The sequence below is a fragment of the Jaculus jaculus genome, chromosome 1 (genome assembly GCF_020740685.1).
Source record: "Jaculus jaculus isolate mJacJac1 chromosome 1, mJacJac1.mat.Y.cur, whole genome shotgun sequence".
NCBI lineage: Eukaryota > Metazoa > Chordata > Mammalia > Rodentia > Dipodidae > Jaculus > Jaculus jaculus.
This window is the reverse complement of record NC_059102.1, coordinates 148,745,620-148,772,192: the sequence shown is the minus strand read 5'-3', so window position 1 is coordinate 148,772,192 and position 26,573 is coordinate 148,745,620. Positions and strand designations below refer to the sequence as shown.

The window sequence follows — 26,573 nt, the reverse complement described above, 5'->3', positions numbered from 1 at the left end:
CTTCCATCACAGTACACACCCTCAGGCAAGAACAATACTCCAATGGTGGTAGATAAGGTGTGTTCCAGCCACAGATCATGCTTGTAAGCTTTGTTGGAAGAGAGAAATACATGCAGTACCCTCCTCCGGAAAAGGGGAATAACTGCTCACCCCTAGTACAAGCTTAATCTTCTCCACCTGCTTCATTTGGCCTCCATATTCATCACCTGCTACTCACTGGCCCTGGTGCCTTCGTGGGGTTACCATGAACTAAGGTGCATTTACCTCAAGCATCCACTAAAAGCTCAAAGGTTTTTGTACATTAGTGGAGGACCAGCCATCCTGCAATTCCAGTGTGTCCTGCAGTCACCTTGCCGGGCTTCCCTGTGAGGGGAGGCCCTCAGGTGGTGCCCTGTCCCATGAGGTTTCCTTCCTCCACAGCAGAGGATGCAGTAGAAATCACTGCACCTTCTTGTCACTCTCACATCTGTTGAGCTGCGGTTCAGAGTTTTTTAAACTTATTTTTTATTGACAACTTCCATAACTGTAAACAATAACCCATGGTAACGCCCTCCCTCCTCCCCACTTTCCCCTTTGAAACTCCACTCTCCATCATATCCCCTCCCCATCTCAATCAGTCTCTCTTTTATTTTGATGTCATGATCTTTTCCTCCTATTATGATGGTCTTGTGTAGGTAGCGTCAGGCACTGTGAGGTCATGGATATCCAGGCCATTTTGTGTCTGGGGGAAGCACGTTGTAAGGAGTCCTACCCTTCCTTTGGCTCTTACGTTTTTTCTGCTAACTCTTCCGCAAGCCTTGGAAGGTGTGATAGAGATATTGCAATGCTGAACACCCCTGTCACTTCTCAGCACCATGGTGCCTTCTGAGTCATCCTAAGATCATCACCATCTGAAAAGAGAAGCTTCTCTGACCAAAAGTGAGAGTAGCATTAATATATGGGTATGAACATTAATAGAAGTGCTTACTGGGCAGTTTGGTGAGCATAGTATATACATTTAGTCAGACACCAACAGACGTTACACCCCTAGGGCTCATAACTATCCTGGTTGTAGGTTTTCAGTATCAGGAATGTATTCCCTCCCATGGAGTGGGCCTCTAGTCCAATTAGAGTGGTTGGTTACCCCATAACATACATGCCACTATTGTACCCATTAGCTCATTTGGTCTGGCCAAATTTAAGGCTTGCAGTGTCCACTGTTGAGTATCTTCACTGGTGATTTCACTCTCTCCCATTGAACTGCATGAAGCATAGCTTTTTCCAGCTTTCTGTCAACTGGTCTACATGGAGAAGGTTTTCAGCTCAGCTCCAGCAGGATTTCTGAGTGACCTTGCAGCCCAAGTATGTGGATTCTTCAGCAATAGGGTCTTACCATCTATTCCTGGTGGGAAACCAAGAGCCTTGGCAATGGCCTATAATATTTTGAGGGAATCAGTGACCTCCATGGCCAACAACTCACTGGAGGGTATCCCATCCCTGGCACTGAAATTTTTCTGGTAATAATCTATGGCTTCTGGTGTGCCATTGTCCAAAAAAGTAGGTTTCCATATGACTTATTCATACCCTGTTAGACTTTGATTAGCCCTCCCCCCACCTTTCCTTTACTCAATCTCTTCCCCTGACTTCACTTAGGCCTTTCCACCCCCATTAATCTATTCTTCTATTCACATATATACAATACTATCCTATTAAGTCCCTCCTCCATCCCTTTCTATTCCCTTTATATACCCTTTCTAGCTTACTAGCCTCTGCTACTGAGTTTTATTCCAACTCACATAAAAGTCCAATCATTTGTAGCTAGGATCCACATATGAGAGAGAACATGTGATATTTGGCTTTCTGGGCCTGGGTTACCTCACTTAGTATAATCATTTCCAGATCCATCCATTTTCCTGCAAATTTCATAATTTCCTTTTTCTTTACCACTGAGTAGAACTCCATTGTGTAAATGCGACATATCTTCATTATCCACTCACCAGTTGAGGACATCTAGGCTGGTTCCATTTCCTAGCTATTGTGAATTGAGTGGCAATAAACATGGTTAAGCAAGTATCTCTAAGATAGTGAGATGGGTCCTCAGGATATATGCCTAGGAGTGCTATAGCTGGGTCATATGGTAAATCTGTTTTTAGCTGTCTCAAGTCAGGTTTTTAAAGCCTTCCAAAGGTTTACAAGCACAGAATTTGACTCCCCCCACACACAGAAACTCTAGCCAAACACAAATCTGGCTACAATTGCTTCGCCTTTCTCTCATTCCCCCTTGATCACCTTAGCACTTTACAAACCTGATTTACATATGGGTCTAAACCACTCAGATCTGCCCTAGCATCTCCTAGCTCATAAAGATCATGCCCCACCATGGAGTTCAGCAAAGCCACAAAGCTTAACGTCAGACTGGAGTTCCCTGTTTGGTCAACTTCCTTCTTAATTGTTCAAACAACACAGTCCTATCTGGGCCTCTTGAACTGGGCACCATACAACACCTCTCTCATGCCCAGTTGCCTCTCTTTTTTACCTCTGTTGCAGTTACCTTCTCATTGCTGGGAAGAAACACCTGAGCAAAAGCAGCTGATGGGAAGAAAGGTTTTTTGTTTTTTTAATATATTTTTTGAAAGATTTTATTTATTTATTTGTTTATTTATTAGAGACAGAGAGAAGGAGAGAGAGGGAGAGAGAATGGGCGCACCAGGGCCTCTAGCCACTGCAAACGAACTCCAGACGTATGTGCCACCATGTGCATCTGGCTTACGTGGGACCTGGAGAATTGAACCTGGGTCCTTAGGCTTCACAGGCATGTGTCTTAACCACTAGCCATCTCTCCAGCCCTTTTAAAAATATTTTTTATTGACAACTTCCATAATTATAGACAATAAACCATTGTAATTCCTTCTTCCCCCCAACATTCCCCTTCACAACTCCACTCTCCATCATATCCCTGCTCCCTCTCAATCAGTCTCTTTTATTTTTGATGATGTCATCTTTTGGGAGGAAAGAATATCATGCTGGGGAAGCTTCTTGATGGCTGGGGAGAGCATGGCATGCGCAGAGACTGGGCATCACCTCTGCCGCAGCAGGTGGAAAGAGAAGCAGGAGAGTAAGCTGAGTTTTGGCAACAAGGAACTGGCTATAACACCCCTAAGCATGCCTCCCAAAACACACCTCTTCCAGCAAGGTTCCACCTACCAAATTACCACCACCTGGGGACCAAGCACTCAGAGCACATGAGTTTACGGGGGACATCTGACTCAAACCACCAGACCCTCTGTTGCAGTCAGGTTCATGTTGCTAGGATGAACTTCCAGACCAGACATAGTTTAGAGGAGGAATGGAATTTATTTGAAGCTTACAGGCCCAGGGGAAGTTCCATAATGGAGGGAGAAGCGGGACCCTTTTCACAGGTCCACACAGAGAGAAGCTCCACCAGCAGCACCACAAGCAAGCACCCTCCAGAACCCCAGGCAGAGATTCAGCATTCTGCATATCTTTTTTACTGGAATTCAAGTCCTCCCCCAAACACACCTTAGGGCTAGACCCTCGGATCTGCCCACAGTGACACCTCCTCCATCCAGGTGGCTGGAAATCCAAGAAGCTTCAATAAAACTGAATCTACCGGGGGACATCCATTCAAACTACCACATTCCTCCCCTTGCCCTTGGTAGATTTATAACCATTTCACATCGTTTTGTGTTCAGTCTAACTTCAAAGATCCCCATAGTTATTACCAACTTAAGAAAGTTCCAAAGTCCCATGTCTCATCTGAGATTTAAGATTATCTCTTAGCTTTGAGTCCTGTGGAATCAAACAAGTTGTATACTTTCGACATATAAAGGCACAGAGTAAACATTGCCAACTGCTATAAGACATAACAAGCAGTAACTAGATCAATTAAAATGCAGTAACCATCAAGCAAACATCAATATCTGCAGTTCAAGTCCAATGCCATACCAGCGACTGAAAATCTCCAGACTTTACAATTCCACCCCTCTAGCTAGGCTGAGTAGCCAAGAAAAACTTCCATCCCAAGTAACCAGCACTCCTTGGAGCCCTTACACAGTCCCGGTATATCTAAACATCCTTGGGTTTGCAAAACTGCAAACCAAGGTCCATCTTCCAAGCTCCACTGGCCTCTCAGGGTCATCATACCCTGTCTATATGCCACATCTCAGCAGCAGCTCTTAGAATTGTGTGCACATCATGACCCATTCCACCCATTTTTCATGCTTCCAAAACTAGTACCAGGTGTGTAGGACACAGCCACATTCTTAATTCAGGAATGAAATAAATCATTTATTTTCAGTCATCTCCTTTCAAAAGAGTTTGCCTTAGCTGGGTGTGGTGGCACAGGCTTTTAATCCCAGCACTAGGGAGACAGAGGTAGGAGGATCGCCATGAGTTCAAGGCCACCCTGAGATGACATAGTGAATTTCAGATCAGCCTGGGATAAAGTGTGACCTTACCTCAAAAAAACAAAAGCAAGGATCCGGGCTTGGTGGTGCACGCCTTTAATCCCAGCACTGGGGAGGCAGGGGTAGGAGGATCACTGTGAGTTCAAGAAGGCCACTTTGGGACTACATGGTGAATTCCAGGTAAGCCTGAGCTAGAGTGAGACCCGACCTCGAAAACCCCCCCCAAAAAAAAGAGTTTGCCTTTCGACCATTCAGTCTTTTCTCAGGCATACGTTCCATAGTTTCAGTGTAAAGTAGTTGTAAGCTTCCTTACTCATGGTAATATCTCCTTAGCAATGGTAGCTTTAGCAACCAGTCTTAGTTTCAATAACTTTAAACTTGCTTGCGTTTTTCTAACTTTTTATTTCTTGGTAGGGTTTCACTGTAGCTCAAGCTAACCTGGAACTCACTATGTAGTTTCAAGGTGGCCTCGAATTCATGGTGATCCTCCTACCTCTGCCTCCCAAGTGCTGGGATTAAAGGTGTGTGCCACCATGGCCAGCTCTCTTCCAAGTTTTAAAGCTTGAATTTCTCAGTCCCATATCTTTAGCCACGCACATCCATTCATTACAAATTTAACCTTGATCAAACTCTCTGGTCATGGGGCAGCAAAACACAGCCAGCTCTTATGCAAGTAGCCCAATTCCAACAAAATTCTCTGCTGTCTTTCCTTTCCCTTAGAAAGTTCATAAGCAAAGCATCCAAATACAATTCTCTCTGCACTTAGCATTTTCAAATTCTCACCAGAACAGTCCATGAAACTTGGCTTACCCTCTGATCTTCAGTTGCAAGTACCAATTCCATGCTCATTCCTCCAAAACAAAAGTTCCAAAAGACCAAAATCCACATGAATTGATTCATTGTGCAGTAACCCTACTCCTGGTACCAATTCTGTCACACTCAGGTTCATATTGCTGGAATTAACCACCAGACCAGAAATAGTTTGCAGGAGGAATGGGATTTATTTGAAGCATACAGATCTAGGGGAAGTTCCATAATGGTGGAAGAAGCTGGCCCCCTTTCACAAGTCTACAGAGACAGAAATATGTATTTCATTCATTTCTATTTACTTTCCCTCATGCCTCCACCAACCATAAGAAATAGCAAGCTAGCACACCCACATTATCCTCCCTTTATCCAACTGAACATGAGAAACTAAGATAGAAAATACTTCTCACATGTGCTTTTCCTGTTGCAGTTCCTCCCTTGGGTGGGCAAGTTCCTCTAGGCAGACAGCTCAGCCTCAGTTGCTAATCACTCATAGCAGGGACCACTCAACTGCCTCATGGCTCTTACAATCTCATTATGTTCTACTTTCAAGGATTGTAACATATATTCTACTCTACCAGCCATTTGGGGAGCACGCTGGTACTTCATGGTGGACCATATTCATCAAGGAAGGGTGCCAGCTCATACCACACAGAGGCCACACCGGGATTTACCTCATGGATGTTTCACCCAAACTCTCCCTCTGGGCCAACAGCTCAGCCCAAGTTGCACGTCTTTTCTTACACAGCAGGGAATAAGAGTTTATCATAAGTTTGAGGCCAGCTTAGGCAACAACAGGAGTTCCAGTTCAGCCTGTGAGACCTACCTCAGAAACAAACAAACAGGGATGGAGGGACACCTTAGTGGTTAAGGTGCTTGCCTGCAAAGCCAAAGAACCAAAGTTCAATTCCCCAGGACCCACGTAAGCCAGATGCACAAGATGACACATGTATCTGGAGTTCCTTTGCAGTGGCTGGAGCCCTTGTGCACCCATTTTCTCTCTCTCTCTCTCTCCCCCACTCTCTTTCTCTCTGTCAAATAAATAAATATTTTTAAAAAAATAATTATTATTTTAGGGCTAGAAAGATTGCTTGGTTGTGAATTAAGACAGTTGTCTACAAAGGCAAAGACCCCAGATTCGATTCTCCAGTTCCCAAGTAAGCCAGATGCACAAGGTGGCGCAAACCTCTGGAGTTCGTTTGCAGTGGCTGAAGGCCCTGGTGCACCCATTCTCTCTCTCTTTTTCTCTATCTGCCCCTTTCTCTGTCTGTATAATGAAGTAAATAAATAAGTAAAATAATTTTTTAATGTATTTCTGTGCAGCCTCTGACATACCCAGATACCCTTTAAGTCAGATCACTGGGCTAGAGGCGGTCACTCTGACCATGTCGTTGTTCATCTTTATGCCCCAGACTCAAGATGCACAGAATAGAGCTGGCTGTTCTTCTAGCCCAGCACAGTGTGCTACTCCCAATGGCTTCATTGGTGTTTCACCCCCTGGGAAGGCAATGAGGATGGGAAAGACTCATGGCTAAGAGCATGGGCTTACAGAAGGATCATGCTGGCCAGTTATGTACTCAACAAGCACTTTGAGCCTCCCAGTTCCCATGTACAGACACTGGGCTCAGCCCTGCACTGTGGTGGACAACAGGACAGAGGAATTTAGCAAAGACAGAAGCCCAAAGGTGCCAACAGACACCAGAAAAGTAGCCTGAATGAATGCAGCCAATAAACTTCCCTAGAGCTTCTCACTCGTTCTGCACAGAACTCAAGGGAGAGCTGTGGACTCATGAATTGATCCTTCCAGCATGGACCCTGTGATGCCCCTCTGGCTATCTCCCCTCACCCTGAACCATTACAGGTAAGTCGTGGAGAGAGTTGATGACCTCCCAGCTCCAACAAAAGCAGGCTAGGATGGCAGGAAAAACAAGACTTCATGAATACTGGCCCTGGAATCAGACAGGCAAAGAAGGAACATGCATGGTAACAAACACCATGTGTTTCTGGTTCACCATAAAGTTTGCAGGGCCAAGTCTGCTGTTCTTAAAAGCCGGCTGCCCTTCCCTCCATAGCCAACAGAGCCCATGAACTTGCAGGCCTGTAAGAAGGGCAAGTTCCACATCATAGAGCCTCACAGGTATCAGACCCAAACTGCCAATCAACTGTCAGCCTCAAGTGACATAGAGCTCTCTGGCTACCCTGCAGACCTGCCCAAGGTCACCTCAAACACCACTCTCAGCCTCAAGTCACCTGACCCTGAGCCCAGCTCCCACCTCCAGAATGCTGATCAGAGCCTCTCCTTTGGCCTTCTCCCACTTTGGGACATGCTCCTGCCTTCGACCATCCGCAGGATGAGCCCGTGGTCTTCTTTCCACCTGTGATCAGTCTCCCATCTCTAACAAGTGGGCTTGCCCTAAAACTTGAAGAGAAGTTGACACAGAAGGCGCCCACACCAGCTGCTCTCACAGAACCCAGCTGAACGTGCCTGGCACACCTTCCTCCAGTCCTCCAGTTGCCTTCAGGGATCCAGCCCCTGATTTAACAAATTAAATTTTGTGTGTTTATTTATTTTTTTAAAGGTTTATTTATTTTTTTAAAGGTTTTATTTTTGGGTATTTTTTATTTATTTGAAAGCGACAGACAGACAGAAAGAGGCAGATAGAGAGAGAGACAGAATGGTCGTGCCAGGGCCTCCAGCCACTGCAAACGAACTCCAGACGCGTGCGCCCCCTTGTGCATCTGGCTAACGTGGGACCTGGGGGAACCGAGCCTCGAACTGGCGTCCTTAGGCTTCACAGGCGAGCACTTAACCACTAAGTCATCTCTCCAGCCCTTGTGTGTTTATTTTTGAGACAAGATCCAGCTAGTTATGTGGCCCAGGCTAGCCTAGTGTTCACAGTCCTGCCTGAGCTTCTCAGGTACTGGAATTACCGGCATGCCCCACCATGCCAACTTTGAACTAAAGCCCTCAGAAAGAAGCTGCACCTACTTTACTCCAATATCCTGCAAGGGACTGGTTGACTTTTTAAAAATATATAGTTTATTTATTTATTTATTTATTTCAGAGCAAGAAAGAGGCAAAGAGACAGAGATATTGGGGGCAGAAAATGGGTGCACTAGGGCCTCTAGCCATTGCAAACAAACTCCAGATGCATGCACCACCTTGTGCATCTGGTTCTATGTGGGTAACGGGGCATGAAATCCAGGCCATTAGGCTTTGCAGGCAAGCACCTAAGCCTCTGAGCCACCTCTCCAGACACCCCTCCTTTTCTTTTCTTTTTTTTTTTTTTTTCGTTTTTTTCTTTTTTTTTTTTTTTTTTTTTTTTGGTTTTTCAAGGTAGGGTCTCACTGTAGCCCAGGCTGACCTGGAATTCACTATGGAGTCTCAGGGTGGCCTCGAACTCACGGCAATCCTCCCACCTCTGCCTCCCAAGTGCTGGGATTAAAGGCGTGCGCCACCATGCCCGGCTCTTTTCTTTTCTTTTTCAAGGTAGGGTTTCACTCTAGCTCAGGGTGGGCTTGAATTCACGGTGATGCTCCTATCTCTGCCTCCCAAGTGCTGAGATTATAGACGTGTCCTTGCAGGTGGATAGCAAGATTATCTTGGGCTATCTCAGCTCCCTTTTTAAAATACTTTATTTTTATTTATTTATTTGACAGAAAAAGAGGGAGAGACAGAATGAGTGCACCAGGGCCTCCAGCCACAGCAAATGAACTCCAAACGCGTGCGCCCCCTTGTGCATCTGGCTAATGTGGGTCCTGGGAAATCGAACATAGGTCCTTTGACTTAACCGCTAAGCCATCCCTCCAGTCCTCAGTCCCATTTAATATCCATTCAATTCTATGTCTGGCATAACATCCTGTTAACTATTAAATCCTTTTGGAATGTAAAAAGACTTCCTAGCTCTCAGCAACCTAAGAATGTCATCAGATGGCATCTGAGGCCCACCTACCTGATGATTACACCAATATTTTTGAAGAATGTCTTATTTTATGACCTGCTTTTGTTCCTTGACTGTAAATACTTCACGGAACTGTTAACACGTTGGAACATGGAATCTGGGATAATCTCAATCTGTGTTCCCACGTCATGGTCACTCATATTAGGCTCCAGAATAAACCTGTTTCCCTTTGAGTGAGAGCTGTATTATTCTCCGTTAACACAACTTCTAGGGTTTTTCTAAAGAGCATCCCCGGGATCACACGCGTCCAAACTCTTCGTACGCATGTGGGCACACGCACGCACAGGGGGGCCATACGCCTGCCAGCCCGTGAATGGACACGTGTGCACAGAGGCCACACACGCACTGACGCATTTTTACTGGGACGTTCGAGTTCACTGGCACTTTATTTGTAAATGACTTAACCACCTGGCCCTGGAAGCGGCCGGAGAGAGGCGCACCGCGACCCCGACACCGCAGCCTCGGAGCCGGGAAAGGCGGGCGGGCGGGCGCAGGCGCAGGAACCCGCCGACTAAGCCGCGCGCATGCGCGGCGGCGGGGGTGGGGCGGGGCACGCGCCAGACCGCGCCCACACCCACGCTCACGCCCCCGGCGCCTCCAGCCGGCGCGGAACCTCTTCCGGAAGTCCGTGGAAGGATCCTCCGACGCCCATCGTCGCCCACTTCCGCTCCTCTCCCCGCAGACCGCAAGCGTGTCCACATCGGATGTGCGCGCGCGCCCTGTTTTGTTTCCGGGGGAAATCTGCTACTCTGAAGAACGCCTAGGACTTCCTGTGTCTCAGCTGCCTTTGATTGGCTAGTTTTGTGAATAATTAAAACACGGGGAAAGTGGGGGAGGAAATGAGTTGTTTTTCGTTCAGTGAGAAGAAATATTCAAAGGAATACTAATGAGAAAAACATGAATAGTTGCAGCTTTATCTTCAGCACAGTTTTCTAGCAACATATTACCCTAGCAAGCTCCACAAAGTCACCGTCATCGTAAAGAGTAGTAGGTATTAGGGTCTATAAATAGTCGTCATGTACAAGCTGCATTTGTGTTGTATGAAAGGAGAGAAGGTTAGCACTCCCCTTGACAAGGATGGAAGAGGCCCTTGGGCCTTACAACACGCATACGGTTAAGGCATTGCCACCTACTTTGTGGCATCTAACCACTGTTTTTTAGTAAGGTCTCCAGGCCAGGCTAGTCTTGAATTCAGCGCAGCCTCAAGGTGGCCTCAAACTCACAGTGCTCCGCCTTCCTCTGCCTCCCTCCTCTGCCTTCCGAGCTTTCTTGGGTAGGGTCTCGCGCTAGCCCAGGCTGACCTGGAATTCGCTATGTAGTCTCGAAGTGGCCTCGAACTCACAGTAACGGTCCAACATCGGCCTCAGTCCTGGGCCAGGTTTATTTTTGATGTTTTTCTCTCATACTTTCTAAGAAATGCTGTGCAGTGTATGCTCAGGTGCGATTCTGCAGCCACTCAACTTTTTTCAAAGCTTCATATTCCCCTCGGCTCTGAGCTGTCTGCATTCAGGGATCTATCCTGCGCCTGAAGGGCTGCCATAAGTGACAGGTCATAGGCCAACCCACCCCCTCAGCTTCAGCTTCCCTGATAAAACGCAGCAGCCAACATGCGCTGACTGCGCAGCCGTGGAGATGAGCCTGCCTGTAGACCATCCTGGAGCATCAGCTGTCACCTGGGGATATCCGTAAGGACCTTTGCAAATATTGCAGCATCCAAAACAGAAGTGAGCACATCTAGCCAAGTATCCAGACACAAAGACTGGTGGCCCTGAGGCTGTGCTGGACTGGCAGGGTCTGGTTCAGATCGTGTGGCTAGTGGGGCTGGAGAGAAGAGTTAAGAGGAACAGAGGGAGGTCAGGTCACCTGAGCACTCCAGGGGCCCTTGCAAGAAGGAACTCTACCTCTCACCAAGAAGAGACCCTGAGAATGTTCCAAAGGGGAGGAACAGTAAACTAATGGGCTCTCGATTGTCCTTCTGAGTGGCTGTCCTTCTAGAGCCATTTCTCCAGTCCTGGTGCATGTTTATAATCCTAATACTAGGGATGCTGAGGCTGAATAGAGTTTGAGGCCACGTTGGGCTATGTGAAGCACTATCTTAAAAAGAAAGAACAAAAAGCTGATGTGGTGGTGCAAGCCTTTAATCCCAGCACTCAGGAGGCAGAGAGAGGTAGGAGGATCGCTGTGAGTTTGAGGCCACCTTGAGACGACACAGTGAATTCCAGGTCAGCCTGGGCTAGAGTGAAACCCTTCCTCAGACAAAAAAAAAAAAAAAGAAAAAAAAGAAGCATGGTGGCAAATGCCTTTACCCCAGCACTTGGGAGGCAGAGGTAGGAGGAACATCATGAGTTCAAGCCCACCCTAAAACTACATAGTGAATTCCAGATTAGCCTGCGGTAGAGCGAGACCCTACCTCAAAAATTAAAAGAAAAAAAAAAAAAACAAAAAAACGCTTACTTGCAAAGCATGACGGCCCAGGTTCAATTTCCCCATTCCCACATAAAGCAAAATGCACAAAATGATGCCTATGTCTCAAATTCAGTTTGCAGTTACAAGTGACTCTAGAGTGCACTTTCTCTTCTCTGCATTTGCCAGTAAATAAAGGCTGGAGAAATGGCCCAGCATGGAGCTCAGAGCTCAATGCCCAGGACCCACATAAATAGCTGGGAATGGCCATACACACCTGTCACCCGTCACTGGGGAAGCAAAACAGCAAGCTCTGGGTTCAGTAAGAACAGCTGAATGACATGCCACTCCGGCCACGACAAGCAGTGCACTCTAGGTGCATAAGCACATACATGTGGATATAACACACACACACACACACACACACACACACACAACAGTAGGCATCATAGTGCAGCACTTGGGGAAAAAGGCAGGATGACCAGAAGTTCAAGGTCATCCTCAACTACATAGTGAGTTCTAGGCCAGCCTGGACTACATGAGAACCTGTTAGGAAAAAAAGGAATGGGGGCTGGAGATGGCTTAGCGGTTAAGCTCTTGCCTGTGAAGCCTAAGGACCCCAGTTCAAGACTCAACTCTCCAGGACCCACGTTAGCCAGATGCACAAGGGGGCGCACATGTCTGGAGTTCGTTTGCAGTCCCTGGCATGCCCATTCTGTCTCTCTATCTGCCTCTTTCTCTCTCTCTGTCCATCCCTTTCAAATAAATAAAAAATTTAAAAAATTTTTTAAAAATCAGTCTGTTCAGCTTGTCTCAATAAAAGGCCATGGTGCACCCATTCTGTCTCCTATCACTCTCGGATCGCAAATAAAAATATAACAAATTCCTTGAAATGAGAAAAAACAAATTATTTTTTTAAATGTGGTTTTTGTAGGGCACAAACTCACTACAGCCCAGGCTGACCTAAACTCAAACAACCTCCCTATAGAGTGCTGGTATTACAGACACGTACCACCTACCAACCCAGGATTAAAAGAAATTCCTATGGGACAAAATTACAAGACATGAAAATCTTTATTTTCAAAAAGAGAATTGTATTTTTACATAAATCTACAACAGAGTTCAACTGTAGAAAAAATAAACTATCCTCAGGGATACTGCGCTCAGCATAGCAAGCTCCCTCCCCCTCAAAGGGCTACCCCTAGGCCACACCCCCACAATGTGTCATGCCAATGACTTGAACCCTGGTGAATTTATACTCAAAAGATGGTGGGAGCCCCAGCACCCACGCCCCAGGCACACTACCCTATTTCTGTAGCAACTGCTTCTTCAAGCAGACAGCCTGTGCGCATCTTCCCAGAGGAAGAACAGGGCCGGCAGCAGTCTTCCCAACATCTTTAGCATTGTCTTGCCGGCTGGACAGCAACCACTGGAGATCACAGGTTTAGGCTTCAACAAAGATGGAGCTGCCTGCTCCAGGTCCAGAGCAGCTGTGAGCTCGGCACCTCCTCTCCCTTCTGGTCACTGGGAAGACAGGACACCAGAGGCTCCAGCTGGGGCAGGGACTGAGAGGAAGACTCTGGGGGCAAAACCCAGTACCCTATGAGAAGCTGGGTCTAGAGGATGCCAAGATGCTGTGCCTTTCTGGGGCAGCCACAAAACTGAACCCTTCTCCATTCTGTGCAGATCACACAGGAGTCCAACCTGGAAGCGGGACCAGAACCTCCATATGAGCCGCAGGGTTCTGCTCCCTTCCACCTGATAAGAGCCCCTCCTTGGACTGCACTCGGGACCCAAAGTGGCTGGCCATCAGGAGAGCAGAGATACACCAGAGGCTTATTCTTGCAGAGAGGCCTCTTGGTCTCTGGCCCTGGATGTGAGGGGGAGAAGGGGAGAGGGATGGGATGATTTCTAAAAGCCAGGTGAGACAAGCTCAGAACTCAGCGGCCATTAGCAGATGCAAAATCCCACCTTTTATTACAGTGTGTGCAGCTTGCTGAGTGACGCCAGTGAGATGAGAGAACTGCAGCCTCCATGTGGTCAGTGTGGACCTACGAGCTCCAAAACTACAAAGGACTTGACACGGCAACAACTCACAACCTTCTGGAAACAGGCTGGGCTACTACAGGCAGGGAGCATGGACGGGACAACGTCCCTGTGGCACGGGAAGGTAGGAGGGGGGCTGTGGGTCACAAGGACCAGGCAGGGCCTGTCCCAGCACAGCAATAAAATATCAAAAGGGTACAGAACAATTACCAGGAGAAACACAACCCATGATGAGTTGAACTCATTCTTTTGTAATAAAAAATTAAAAATTTTGTGTTGCCTCTGAGCACAAAACCAGGTACTGTCCCTGGACGAGGATAGAAGAATTGGCAAGAAATGTCACAGTGGTCATCAGACTCCAGTGGTGCACACTCCCCTCAGCTGATGTCTTCAGTGTAAAGGTGTGTCAGGCCTGTCCACCCAGGCCCAACCTGGCGCCTCTGCCACGCTTGCGTTTCTTGCCAATCCAGGTCAGAATCCCTACAGTCTTTCTCATGTACCAGAAGGACTTAGCAGTCACTCTTCCACAGTTTAATTGTTTTGTCATTTTCTAATGCAGCTGAGGCAATGATGTTTTCTGTCGGGTGACAAGCTGTTGAAATCACAACATCTGAAAACAGAGAGACATGGTCAAGGGTGCCCCTTCACAGCTGGGCCTAAGGGTTCCATCCCAGGTTAAGCAATGGCAGTGCTCCAGCCCTGACCAAAGAAGGTTTGAGACATGTGCTCCCAAGTGCTGAGGGTAGCAACAGCCACTCACAGCTCAGGTCTACTGTGCACGGTAGCCTGAGTGCCACGGGGTCCTGTCAAGTATCTTCCTCACCTGGTCAGGGCTAACTGCTCCATCGCCTCCCCACACTGAGCCCAAGCTTCCCTCATGGGGCAGCACTGCCCCAGTTAAGGGTACCAATAGTCAAATGGCAGGTTGGCGAGGCCAGCATTGGCAATGCACTCTGCCTGTTCCCCAGGTGGCTTCACCACAGCCACATACACAGACACACGGGAGAACGAGGAGCCAGGACCACTGACTGAGGAGGGACAACTCGTCAGGGTCCCGTAATATTCCTGCTGCCAGCCACTACTCACAGGCTGGTGCTGAACTGAGTTCTGCCCAGGAGACAGAAACAGTGTTTAGGCCACCTGAAGTCAACTTATGTGTCTCAGTGACACAGGTTCCATCAGGCCCCAGACATGTAGCCACAAGGAACACAAGCTGGGCCTGAGGTAGCACCCCAAACCAGCCAGCCCAGGACCCTAGACAAGAGAACTTGGTGGCCTCCACTAAACTGGCCCAGGAAGAAGCACAGGGCAGGCACCCCTAGCCACAGAGCACAGCCCAGGTACCCAGCCATGCATGCTGCTCCTCCCATCATGACCCTGCCCACCTGTGTGCCCCTGAAGCTTCTGCACAATCTCCTTGGTCTGCAGATTCCAGATGTACACCAGGTTATCTTCTGAGCCCGACACAATCCACTGTGCCACACCGCAGGCAGGCAGGCAGGCAGGCGAGCAGAGACAGGCAACACTCAGGTCAGTGTCAGCAGGGAGCAACAGACAAACTTTCTCATCTCCTCCCCACCCACACCTCATCCATACCGAATGTATTCAACTCTAAAAACAGCTTTCTAAGCCAGACGTGGTGGCGCACGCCTTTAATCCCAGCACCTGGGAGGCAGAGGTAGGAGGATCACCACCAGTTTACCACCACCCCAAGACTACATAGTGAAACCCTACGGGGGGGGGGGGGGGGAGGAGGAATGGCTTAGCAGTTAAGGCATTTGCCTGCAAAGTCAAAGGACCCAGGTTTGATTCCCCAAGATCCACGTCAGCCAGATGCACATGACGGTGCACACGCCTGCTGTTCATTTACAGTGGCTGGAGGCCCTGGTGCACCCATTCATATTCTCTCTTTCCCTCTTTTCTCTGTCAAATAAATAATAAAAATAGAATATTTAAAAAGAGCAGGAACTGATGCTGCTTTGCCCCTCATACTGCCCAACTCAGGGACATACAAGCACCTCACATGCTCACACAAGTGCTTCTGGGCTACAAGGTCTTCCTCTTTACCCTCTCCCCTCCGTCCCTAAGGTTTTGTTTCACTCACAGTGAGTCCAGTCACCACCTACTCTTAAATCCCTCCCCGAACACACTGATTCTAAGAGCAAGATACAGCCAGGCAAAGTGTGGGAAGAGGGGCCCCTCTGCGCTGAAACCAAAGGGCCTGTCAGGATCAAGTGACAGCATGTTCCATGCTTGTGGCTCTATTCCTGGAGATACTAGAGAATAAAGGCACACCCATGTCCTGACTTTAAAAAAGAATGAGGCTGTGCTGGGCGTGGTGGCGCACGCCTTTCATCCCAGCACTGGAGGCAGAGGTAGAAGGAGCACTGTGAGTTCGAGGCCACCCTGAGTGTACAGAGTTAATTCCAGGTCAGCCTGAGCCAGAGTGAGACCCTACTGTGGTGGCGCATGCCTTTAATCCAAGCACTCTGGGGAGGCAGAGGTAGGAGGATCACCATGAGTTTGAGGCCACCATGAGACTACACAGGTCAGCCTGGACTACAGTGAGACCCTACCTCGGGGGAAAAAAAGTTAACTTTGGTTAGAACACAGGAAGTCCGGCAGGGCACAGTGGCTTGCACCAGATCGCAGCAGTGAGTGGAAGGATCCCTGTGAGTCCGTGGTCAGTCTGGACTTCACAGCGAGTTCCAGATTAACCTGGGCTAGAGTGAGACCTTGTTTCAAATTCCACCCCCCCCCCCGCAAAGAAAAAGAAAGCCTTATTTTGTCCTGTGGACTCTGACCCGTGGCCCCTGAGAGAAGCGGCAGGACAGCAGCGGTAGCTCTGTGGAGGAACCTACCTTCCCACCGGTCACAGAGAAATTAGCAAATATGCAGTACTTCTCATTCTTGTGACCAGTATATGTCTTCAGGCACTGAAAAGGGAAGACATAGGCTATTAGCACAAGTCTCAGTTCTGGGTCTAAGCATGTGACTGTTTGAAGGAAGCATTCTAGGTCCACCTCTGAGGAGATGAAAGTGCTCGCCTTACAAGCATGAGGCCCTCTGTTCAGTCCCAGCACTCAAGTACAGGTGCCAGGCGTGGTGTGTGTGCGTGTAACCAAGGCGCTAAGGAGGCAGGAACAGGTGAGTAACTGGGGCTCATTGACCAGCCAGTCTAGCCCATTTGGTAAGCTCCAGGACAGTAAGAGACCCTGTGTCATAAAAAGGAGAACCAGGGGGTAGGGGTAGGGGAAGGGCGCGGGGGCTGGAGAGTTGTTTAGAGGTTAAGGCACTTGCCTGCAAAGCCAAAGGACCCAGGTTTGATTCCCCAGTAACCATGTAAGCCAGATGAACCAGTGGCACATGTGTCTGGAGTTCATGTGCAGCGGCTAGAAGCCCTGGTGCATCCATTCTCCCCTTCTCTTTCTCTCTCTCCTTCTCTAATAAATAAATATATATATATATATATATATATATATATATATTTTAAAGGTGAATGGGCTGAGGACATGGCTCAGCAGTTAAGGATGCCTGCTTGCAAGCCTGCTGGCCTGAGTTCAACTCCCTAGAATGTAAACCCTGACATACAAATGGCACATGCATCTGTGATCGCAAGACAGGTAGTGGCAGCGCCAGGAGAATCATGAAGCTCACAGGTCAGCTAGACCGGTGCACATGAAGTGAAGCAGCAAAAAGGAAACAAAAAGACCTTGTCCTCAGACTCCACACATGTGCTGCATTTGACATGTGCATGCCCACATGCCCAGAAAAAGGTGGATGCTTGAGGAGCGATACATAAGGCTGTCCATGGGCCTACACACATACGGGCATACATGTGCACACTCCCAAATACAGATGGTGTACCCATATGAACATGTATACATCAAAAAAAAAAAAAAAAAAATCCAAAGCTGGATGTGGTGACACACACCTTTAAATCTCAGCACTTGGGAGGCAGAGATAGGGGTATCACTGTGAGTTTGAGGCCAGCCTGCTGAAACTACATAGTAAATTCCAGGCCAGCCTAGGCTAGATCAAGACCCTACCTTGAAAAAACAGTAAGTAAAGAAATAAATGTCAGGCTGGTGTCATGCACCTTTAATCCCAGCACTCAGGAGGCAAAGGCAGGAGGATCACTGTTGAGTTCAGGGCCACCCTTAGACTACAAAGTGAATTCCAGGTCAGCCTGGGCTAGACCTTACATTAAAATAAATAAATAAATAAAAATTCCAAAGTCTGACGTGCTGGCGCATACCTTTAATCCCTATACTAGAGAGGCTGAGGTATGAAGACAGATACAAGGTTAAGGCTACTCTGGGGTTACAGAGTGACTTCCAGGTCAGTTTGGGCTACAGTGAAGACCTTACCTCAAAGGAATAAAATAAAAAGTAGTCTTGGGCTGGAGAGAGAGCACAGCAGTTAAAGTACTTGGCTGCAAAGCCTAAGGACGCAAGTTGAATTCCCCAGCACCCATGTAAAGCCAGATGCACAAGGTGGTACACGTGTGTGGAGTTTACAGTGGCTAGAGGGCCTGGTGTGCCCTATTTCTCTCTCTCCCTCTCAAATTTTTTTTTTAAGTATTCATACAGGGTATGGCATAGCCCATGCGGCTTAAGCTTTGACCTGCAGACTGGCCACCCACAAACCCCACGTCTTCAAGAGACTTGCACTGAACCCACTCAGCGATGGTCCTGTCCCTCCTGCTGCAGCTCCTGGGTTCATTTTTACCCTCAACTCGTTACCTGGAGTTGGCACCCAGCAGGCCAGACCGGCTGTGTGCCTGAGGCTCACCTTCCCCTTGCTGTAGTCCCAGAGTTTCAGCGTGCTGGAAGACAGAGAGCAGGGTAAGGGGTCCGTCTGCAGCAATGCCTGCCACAGCAACCACGCGCACCCAGCGAGGCCCCAAGGCCCAAGTTCAGCTCCTCCACGATACAAGAGCAAACATCCGGTCCCCAAATACTGTAGTTCAGAGAGGCTTTTCTTGTTTTTAGTTTTGTTTTGTTGAGACAGGAATTTTAAAAAGGAAGCTACTGGCTATTATCAGTGGTTAGTTAGCCTCAAGAAGGTAGAAAGGCATTTTCATCTAAAACACCCAGGGCCCAGCTCCCTAGAAGCATGCATTACTCATCCTAGGAGCAGAAGTACATGCGGACCACAGGGAAGACAGCACAAGCTGATCAATGGAGAATGTCCAGCCATGCAGCCCTCAAGGGCCACACAGTGTACACATGGGGAGCCAGCTTAAAACGGCGACCTAGGAGCGGGGACCGCATAAATAATGAAATTCTGCCCAAGGTTCTATTAAAATAAAGGTGCTCAGAAAGCTGGGATATAGCTCAATGGTAGAGAACTTGCCAAGCATGTATGAGACCCGAGGTTCCAACTCAACGGCAAGCTATCATTTAAAGAAACAAAACAAGAGCCAGGAGTGGTGCACACCTTTAATCCTGTCACTCGGAGAGCAGAGGTAGGAGGATCGCCATGAGTTCTAGGTCACTCTGAGACTACATAGCGAATTCCAGGTTAGCCTGAGCTAGAGGGGACCCTACCTCAACTAACCAAAAAGAAACAAAACAAGAGCTGGGCATGGTGGCATATGCCTTTAATCCCAGCACTAAGGAGGCAGAGGTAGGAGGAGTGCTGTGAGATTGAGGCCACCCTGAGACGCCAGAGTGAATTCCAGGTCAGCTTGGGCTATACAGTGGACCCTGCCTTGAAAAATAAAATAAACAAAACAAAAATTCAAATTCGGGGCTGGAGAGATGGCTTAGAGGTTAATCGCTTGCCTGTGCAGCCTAAGGACCCCAGCTAGAGGCTCGATTCCCCAGGATGCAAGTCATGTTAGCCAGATGCACAAGGGGGCACACACATCTGGAGTTCGTTTGCAGTGGCTGGAGGCCCTGGCGCGCCCGTTCTCTCACTCTCTATCTGCCTCTTTCTCTCTGTGTCTGTCACTCTCAAATAAATAAATAAAAATGTACAAAAAAAATTTTTTTTTTAAATTCAAATTCAGATTCAGAAAATCCCCAGCTACCCTTCCCCTTCCCCACAATACAAGTAGAAAAGCTCTTCTGGCCATACAAAAGCCTGGGCCCAAAATTTCTAGACTAGAGCCTCTAGGAGATGAAGGCAGACTTCGGGCTCTCAGCAGTCTGGGGATGAGCTCTAGCAGGAGTCACGCAGGACCATGCACAAGTACACAGCACCCCATCAAAGTGGGGGTCGGTCACATGCCTGCCCATCAGGGAAATTAAAGCACTCACTTGTCCAAAGTTGCTGCCAGGATGTATTTGCCATTCGGAGAGAACTTCACAAAGGACACCGGGGGGTTGTCATCGTCTGTACAGAACAAAGATGAACTGAGCTTGGGCAGTGTAGGAGGCAAGACAGGCCCGGCCACCCGCACAGGGTGTCCGCATGAAGTCCGTGCCACCATACAAGCACCACCACCTCCACCCTCAGGGAGGTGAACTGACACTCCTCTCTCCAGCACCTGCCCTGCCATGCATGTTCTCCTTGACACCTCAAGCCTCTATGCCTGGCCCCTGGTCACCAAGACTTTAGGAACAAAGGGTCTGAGGCTTATCCTTAGGACCCCAGGCCCCAGCAATATGGGCCTCCACCTCAAGTGGAAGGAGCCCCAGCAGGGCTGAACAGCGGCTCCACCAGAAGCAATCGGGATGGCTTGGGGCAGCCCAGCACACACGACCACTCCGCCACCAATCGAGCCCTCACTAGTGACAGGCCTAGGGGAGGTGTGTCCTGGGGTGGGCTGCATGAGCCCACCAGGCCTCGAGCTATGCATGCATGGGCTGGCGTGTCCTGGGCACACGTTACCGCCAGGGACTCTGCACGGGTTCCGTTCACTCGGATTGGTCACACACACTGAAAAGGCACATGAGACAGTAAGGCAGCCACCATGAGACCATTAATTCAGAGCACCATCTGTGCTCCTTACCCAGGCCATCTTTAGAACGTATGCCTGGGACACTGACCTATGATATGCAAGCCCCAGGAATCTTGGTAAGAGCCTGAACTGAATGAATACTCACTCTCCTTCTTGCTGCCCACTGGTCACTTCCTTAATAGTACGATGTAACAACCACACAACATTTACCTGTATCAGGTGTTAGAAGCCATCTACAGAAGATTAAAATACGTGGGAGGAGGCAGGCGTGGTGGCGCACACCTTAACCCCAGCACTTGGGAGGCAGAAGGAGGAGGATCAATGTGACTTCAAGGCCACCCTGAGACTACATAGTGATTTCCAAGTCAGCCTGGACTAGAGCAAGATACTACCTCAAAAAAGCTACAATAATAAACATACGCATATGGATGTGCATGGGAGGAATGCACAAGTTCACATGCAGGTGGCAGAGCATTTTTTACAAAGGACCTGAACGCCTGAGGACTTGGATGTCCACAGAAAGTCTTGGTTAGAACCAGGGCCCCATGCATACTGAGGGATGACTAGACTTGCCATTTAGCTTCAAGCTGACCAACCTTTCTGTACCTCGGGTGCCACCCTGTAAACCTAGCTTGACAGCCCCTACCTGCATGGTGACTGCGGACTGGAAGTGTTGGTAACTCAAGCCCTAGCGATGTGTTCTCAGCACTATAGAGGACCAAGGAGAGGCACAAGGACAAGGTGACACCACTACCTGGCAACTGTGATTCAGGTGTGGTGCTCCAAAGAGTCAGCCTCATTCAGCACGGCAAACATAAAGGTCAGGTTCCAAGGCGCACCGGGACCAGGAGCTTACACTGGCCCAGCTCGAGCCCCAGCTACTCGGGAGAGGTTTGTCACAAGTGGCCAGGTGGAAAAGAGAGCTCAAGTGCCCCAGCTCGTGTGACCATATCCTTAGAAGGAAGGTGGGCTCAGAGACATGAGGGCTTCAGGAGAACAAACCCTACCCTGCTCGGTACTGTTGCCCAGCCTCCAGCAGTGAGCATGAGCTCCTGTCCACTCCTGCGAATGCAGGACATTGTCCCAGCAACCAGGATAGCCACACAGTTCCCCTGACAGCCTAGCAAGGCAGCACCTGACCAGGTGAGCCTCTCCCTCCCAAGGCTGGACTAGCAGAGAGCCAAGCAGGCCCATACAGCCCTTTGCATCTCCAACGCAAAGCTCCAACCCTCCAGACTGGCCAACCCTCCCAGTAACACCCTTCCAGGCCCTTAACCAGCACCCACCCACCCAGACCAGGGGGGACCTCCCTCCCCGTCCCCACACCCAGGGGAGCCCTTAGTCCTGTTCATCTAGTCCTGTCTGCTGCTCCCTACACTCTGATCACCTTGCAGCACCCCAGTAAGTGGGCACCCCTCCCAGCAATAGAGAAAAGGCGGCGAGGGGCAAGCCAGGACTGCTGAGTAAAGGAGGGCCAGAGGGCTGGACACTAGGCAGCATCACACAGCAGACAACAGACACCACACCAGAGCAGCCCCAGCAGCCAGGCTCAAAAAGAATGACTTCGCTCCTTGCAATCAGGAAGGAGAGGCAGAGGGAACAGGATGGGCACAAGAAAACAGGCTTCAAAAAGGAAGCAGGCCCAGACAGATGGGAAAGGAACTGATGACCCAGAGGACCACCACCAGCATCGCATCAGGGGTCCACCCAAACCAGCCCCAAGATGCACAGCAGGGAGCAGAGCACTCACCGATGAGCGTCTTCAGACACTGGCCCGAAGCGGTGTCCCAAATGCGGCTGCAAAATTAGAATGAAACAATTAAGAGAGCTGGTCAGCGTTGCCACCAATCCAGCACAAGCTCTGGGACCAGAGCCTTCCTCAGACTCACTTCTTTAGCTGTGCGTCACTCAGGTGTTTAACAATTACTCCAGGCACAAGGTGAGAACAGTGCTCATCAACATGAGCAGACTTCACCCACTGCAGAGTGTGGACACTCTCCAACCCTGGCATGAAGGAGGGCCAACTCCCTGTCCACCCTCTCAGCCACAATAAAGGCCACCAATAGCTAATGTCATGCTCACACAAGCATGTATCCTACAAGAGGGCTGGTTTTATACAAATGCTAGGTGTGCTCCATTTCCTGGACATCCCTCTAGTTTAGCAACAAGGACATAGTCAAAAACCACTATCTCAAAATAAATTAAAAGTTTTAAAGCAAATCAAAAAGGGGCTGAAGAGATGGCTTAGTGGTTAAGGCCTTTGCCTGCAAAGCCAAAGGACCCAGGTTCGATGCCCCAGGACCCACATAAGCCAGATGCACAAGGGGGCACACACATCTGGAGTTCGTTTGCAGTGGCTGGAGGCCCTGGTGTGCCCGTTCTCTCTCTGCCTTTCTTTCTCTCTCAAATAAATAAATAAATAAAGTTAAAAAAGAAAAACACAATCCCAGAATGGAACACCAGGCTCTCAACCAGTTCTTGGTGTCTAAAACTTATTTTCTTTTTTTTTTTTTGGTTTTCGAGGTAAGGTCTCACACTAGCCCAGGCTGACCTGGAATTCCCTATGGAGTCTCAGGGTGGCCTCGAACTCACAGTGATCCTCCTACCTCTGCCTCCCGAGTGCTGGGATTAAAGGCGTGCGCCACCACGCCCGGCTTAAAACTTATTTTCTTTGTTTTCAAGGCAGGGTCTCACTCTAGTCCAAGCTGACCTGGAATTCACTATGTAGTCTCAGGTTGACCTCGAACTCACAGTGATCCTACCACTGCCTCCCACGTGCTGGGAGTAAAGGTGTGTACCACCGCGCCCAGCAGTTTCTACAGCTTTTGCCAAAACACACACACACACTGCCCCACCATGCACACTTCCCACAGTCAACTCCCAGCAGCAGGAAGTTGGACCCACTATCTTCCCAACCCAATCTCCATGCCCCTACTGGCACATCTGCACCCTTACTCAGGCTGAGCCACACTCCTCAGGGTGAGGGCTCTACCAGCTGCTCAGGGGCGGACTCCTCCCCAGGCCCTAGCGGAACGCAACACTGGGATCTCTGCACTTCCTTCCACCAGGCTGCAGCGACCCCAAGACAAGACAGCCTGTGTGTGCTGCAGCCTCAGATCCTACCCACACTGGCAGTCCTCCTCTTCCGTACACCAATTCTCTCAGCACACAGCCCAGTTAGGCTTTTTGATAGATTCCATTTTATTTTCTTACTTATTTTTCAATATATTTTATGTACTTGAGAGAGACTGTGAGACAGAGAAAGAGAATGGGCGCACCAGGGCCTCTAGCCACTGCAAACAAAATCCAGACACATGCACCACCTTGTGCATCTGGCTTTCATCCTGGGAATAGAACTGGGGTCCTTTGGCTTTGCAAGCAAATGTCTTAACCTCTAAGCCATCTCTCCAGCCCTAGTTATTTATTCTTGATTTTTTTGAAGTAGAGTCTCATTATAGCCCAGGCGGACCCAGAATTCACTATGTAGTCTCAGGATGGCCTTGAACTTAAGTGATCCTTTTACCCTTGTCTCCTGAGTGCTGGGATTAAAGGTGTGTGCTACCAGACCCAGCTCCATTTTATTAATTAATTTATTTATATTTTATTTTCATTTATTTATTTATTTGACAGAGGCAGATAGAGAGAATGGGCACACCAGGGCCTAAAGCCACTGTAAATAAACTCCAGACACATGTGCCACCTTGTGCATCTAGCTTAAGTGGGTCCCGGAAATTGAAGCTGGGTCCTTTGGCTTTGAGTGTGCTTTAAGTACTAATCCATCTCCCCAGCCCTGCCTTACTTTGTTGAGACAAGTCTTTCACTGAGCCTGGAGCTGCTGTTTTTCCTTAGACTGGCACACCATCCAGACCCAGGTTTGATTCCCCAGTACCCCATTCTATCTCTAATATAAATAAACAACTAAAATTAATTATATATTTAAAAATTGTAGAAAAGGTGGTAGGAAGAATGTAAGAGCCAAAGGAAGGATAGGACTCCTTACAATGTAATTACTCTTCCAGACACAAAATGGCCTGGATATCCATGGCCTCTCAGTACCTACACAAGACCAGTATAATAGGAGGAAAAGATGGTAACATCAAAATAAAAGAGACTGATTGAGAGGAGGAGGGGTGTGGTGGTTTGATTCAGGTGTCCCCCATAAACTTAGGTGTTGTGAATGCTAGCTCCCCAGCTGATGGATATTTGGGAATTAATGCCTCCTGGAGGGAGTGTATTGTTGGGGGCGGGCTTATGGGCTTTATAGCCAGTTTCCCCTTGCCAGTGTTTGGCACACCCTCCTGTTGCTGTGGTCCACCTTCTGTTGGCCAGGGGGTGATGTCCACCCTCTGCTCATGCCATCGTTTTCCCCTGCCATCATGGAGCTTCCCCTTGAGCCTGTAAGCCAAAATAAATCTCTTTTTCCCAGAAGCTGCTCTTGGTTGGGTGATTTCTACCAGCAATGTGAACCTGACTGCCACAGTAAAGTGGTACCGAGGAGTGGGATTGCTGCTGGACACCTGACTATGTGGCTTCAGCCTTTTGTAGCTGATTTTCAAGAGGAATGTGGAAGGAGTTGAAATCTTGGCCTAAGAGATGCCTTGCAGTACTGTAAGTACAGCCTGATGGACTAATCTGGTCAGAGCTGAAAGACCTGAAGGCAGTAAGAACTATGGACTGTGAGGTTTGACTTATGAGGGTGAGAAAGAGCTGTGCCTGGACTGGGCTAGCAGTTTGTGTGAGAAGCTTGCTCTTGTGCCCGTGTCCTGAGAAGTTGTGCAGGGTTGCTTTGCGTAGAAATGAACTGGTGTGTGCAGAGGGATATGGCACAGAAAGAAAAATCTTTGGGTGAACTCTTGCCCATTCAGCTGCAACTGATCTCTCAGTTACAACCTTTGAGACTGGGCTAGCTGACCTGCGCTGGGGCAACAAGAATGTAGACTCTTTAGAAGGGGCCTGAGTGCTCAAGGAGTGTCCTGTTCTTCAAAGTCTGCTTTATTCCCCCCTGGATTAACAAATTGGCACCCTACCTGGTATCGTGGAGTATAAGAAATGCTGGAAAGAGGGTCATTGAGTTTGCAACACGGTCTTGTGTTTTGGAAATGGCCATGGGCAGTGTGAAGCAGGTTTGCTGGTTGCCTGCATAGAGACCCCATGGGGCCATGAGGATGAACCGTGGCTTGCAGTGGAGACCCAGTGGAGATGCCGGGACCATGAGATGGCTGCCGAGGAGCTGCCGGCCCCGATGAAGTTTCCCAGGACTGTGAGTAGCCTAGCTGGAGGGGCGGAATTGGAATGCCAGAGACTTGTTGCTGGTTAGAATTATCGGACTTGGAGATTTGTCACTGGCTAGAGTTGCTGGACTTGAAGCTACAGAGTTTGATATTTGCCCTGGTTGTTTTAAATCTTGTATTGGTTGAATGTTTCTTTGCTATGCCTAATGCCATCTTTTGCAGTGTGAATATTTATTCTGTGCCATTCTGGGTTTTTTGAGGTTATATTTTGGTATTATGGCGCAGTTAAAAGATCTTGAACTATGGGGATGTATGAACATCATTGAGATTGATAAAAACTATGGGGACTTTTAAAGTAAGACTGAAAGCATTGTATTTTACATCATGTATGAATATCAGTTTATGGGGGCCAGGGGCGGAATGTGGTGGTTTGATTCAGGTGTCCCCCATAAACTTAGGTGCTCTGAATGCTAGGTTCCCAGCTGATGGAGATTTGGGAATTAATGCCTCCTGGAGGAAGTGTATTGTTGGGGGCGGGCTTATGGGCTTTATAGCCAGTTTCCCCTTGCCAGTGTTTGGCACACCCTCCTGTTGCTGTAGTCCACCTTCTGTTGGCCAGGGGGTGATGTCCACCCTCTGCTCATGCCATCGTTTTCCCCTGCCATCATGGAGCTTCCCCTTGAGCCTGTAAGCCAAAATAAATCTTTTTCCCAGAAGCTGCTCTTGGTTGGGTGATTTCTACCAGCAATGTGAACCTGACTGCCACAAGGGGATATGATGGAGAGTGGAGTTGTGAAGGGGAAAGTGG

General features: G+C 48.6%; 1 protein-coding gene and 1 non-coding gene across 2 annotated transcripts in view; one reads left to right on the top strand and one right to left on the bottom strand.

The window, feature by feature from the left end:
* Positions 1 to 10,208: 10,208 nt before the first annotated feature.
* LOC123457931 lies at positions 10,209 to 10,334 on the top strand. The gene has a single exon (XR_006635282.1). It is a non-coding gene; the product is annotated as a U6atac minor spliceosomal RNA (small nuclear RNA).
* A 2,299-nt stretch (positions 10,335 to 12,633) lies between these two features.
* The window catches only part of Wdr5 (WD repeat domain 5), a 28,624-nt gene continuing 14,684 nt past the window's right edge, over positions 12,634 to 26,573 (bottom strand). The window contains exons 9-14 of the mRNA XM_004654065.2: positions 22,285 to 22,331; positions 19,891 to 19,966; positions 18,419 to 18,452; positions 16,486 to 16,560; positions 15,010 to 15,097; positions 12,634 to 14,234 (exon numbers count right to left, since the gene is read on the bottom strand). Of these exons, the coding sequence (XP_004654122.1) occupies positions 14,134 to 14,234; positions 15,010 to 15,097; positions 16,486 to 16,560; positions 18,419 to 18,452; positions 19,891 to 19,966; positions 22,285 to 22,331 (421 nt within the window). The 3' untranslated portion in view covers positions 12,634 to 14,133. The remainder of the gene's footprint in view (positions 14,235 to 15,009; positions 15,098 to 16,485; positions 16,561 to 18,418; positions 18,453 to 19,890; positions 19,967 to 22,284; positions 22,332 to 26,573) is intronic.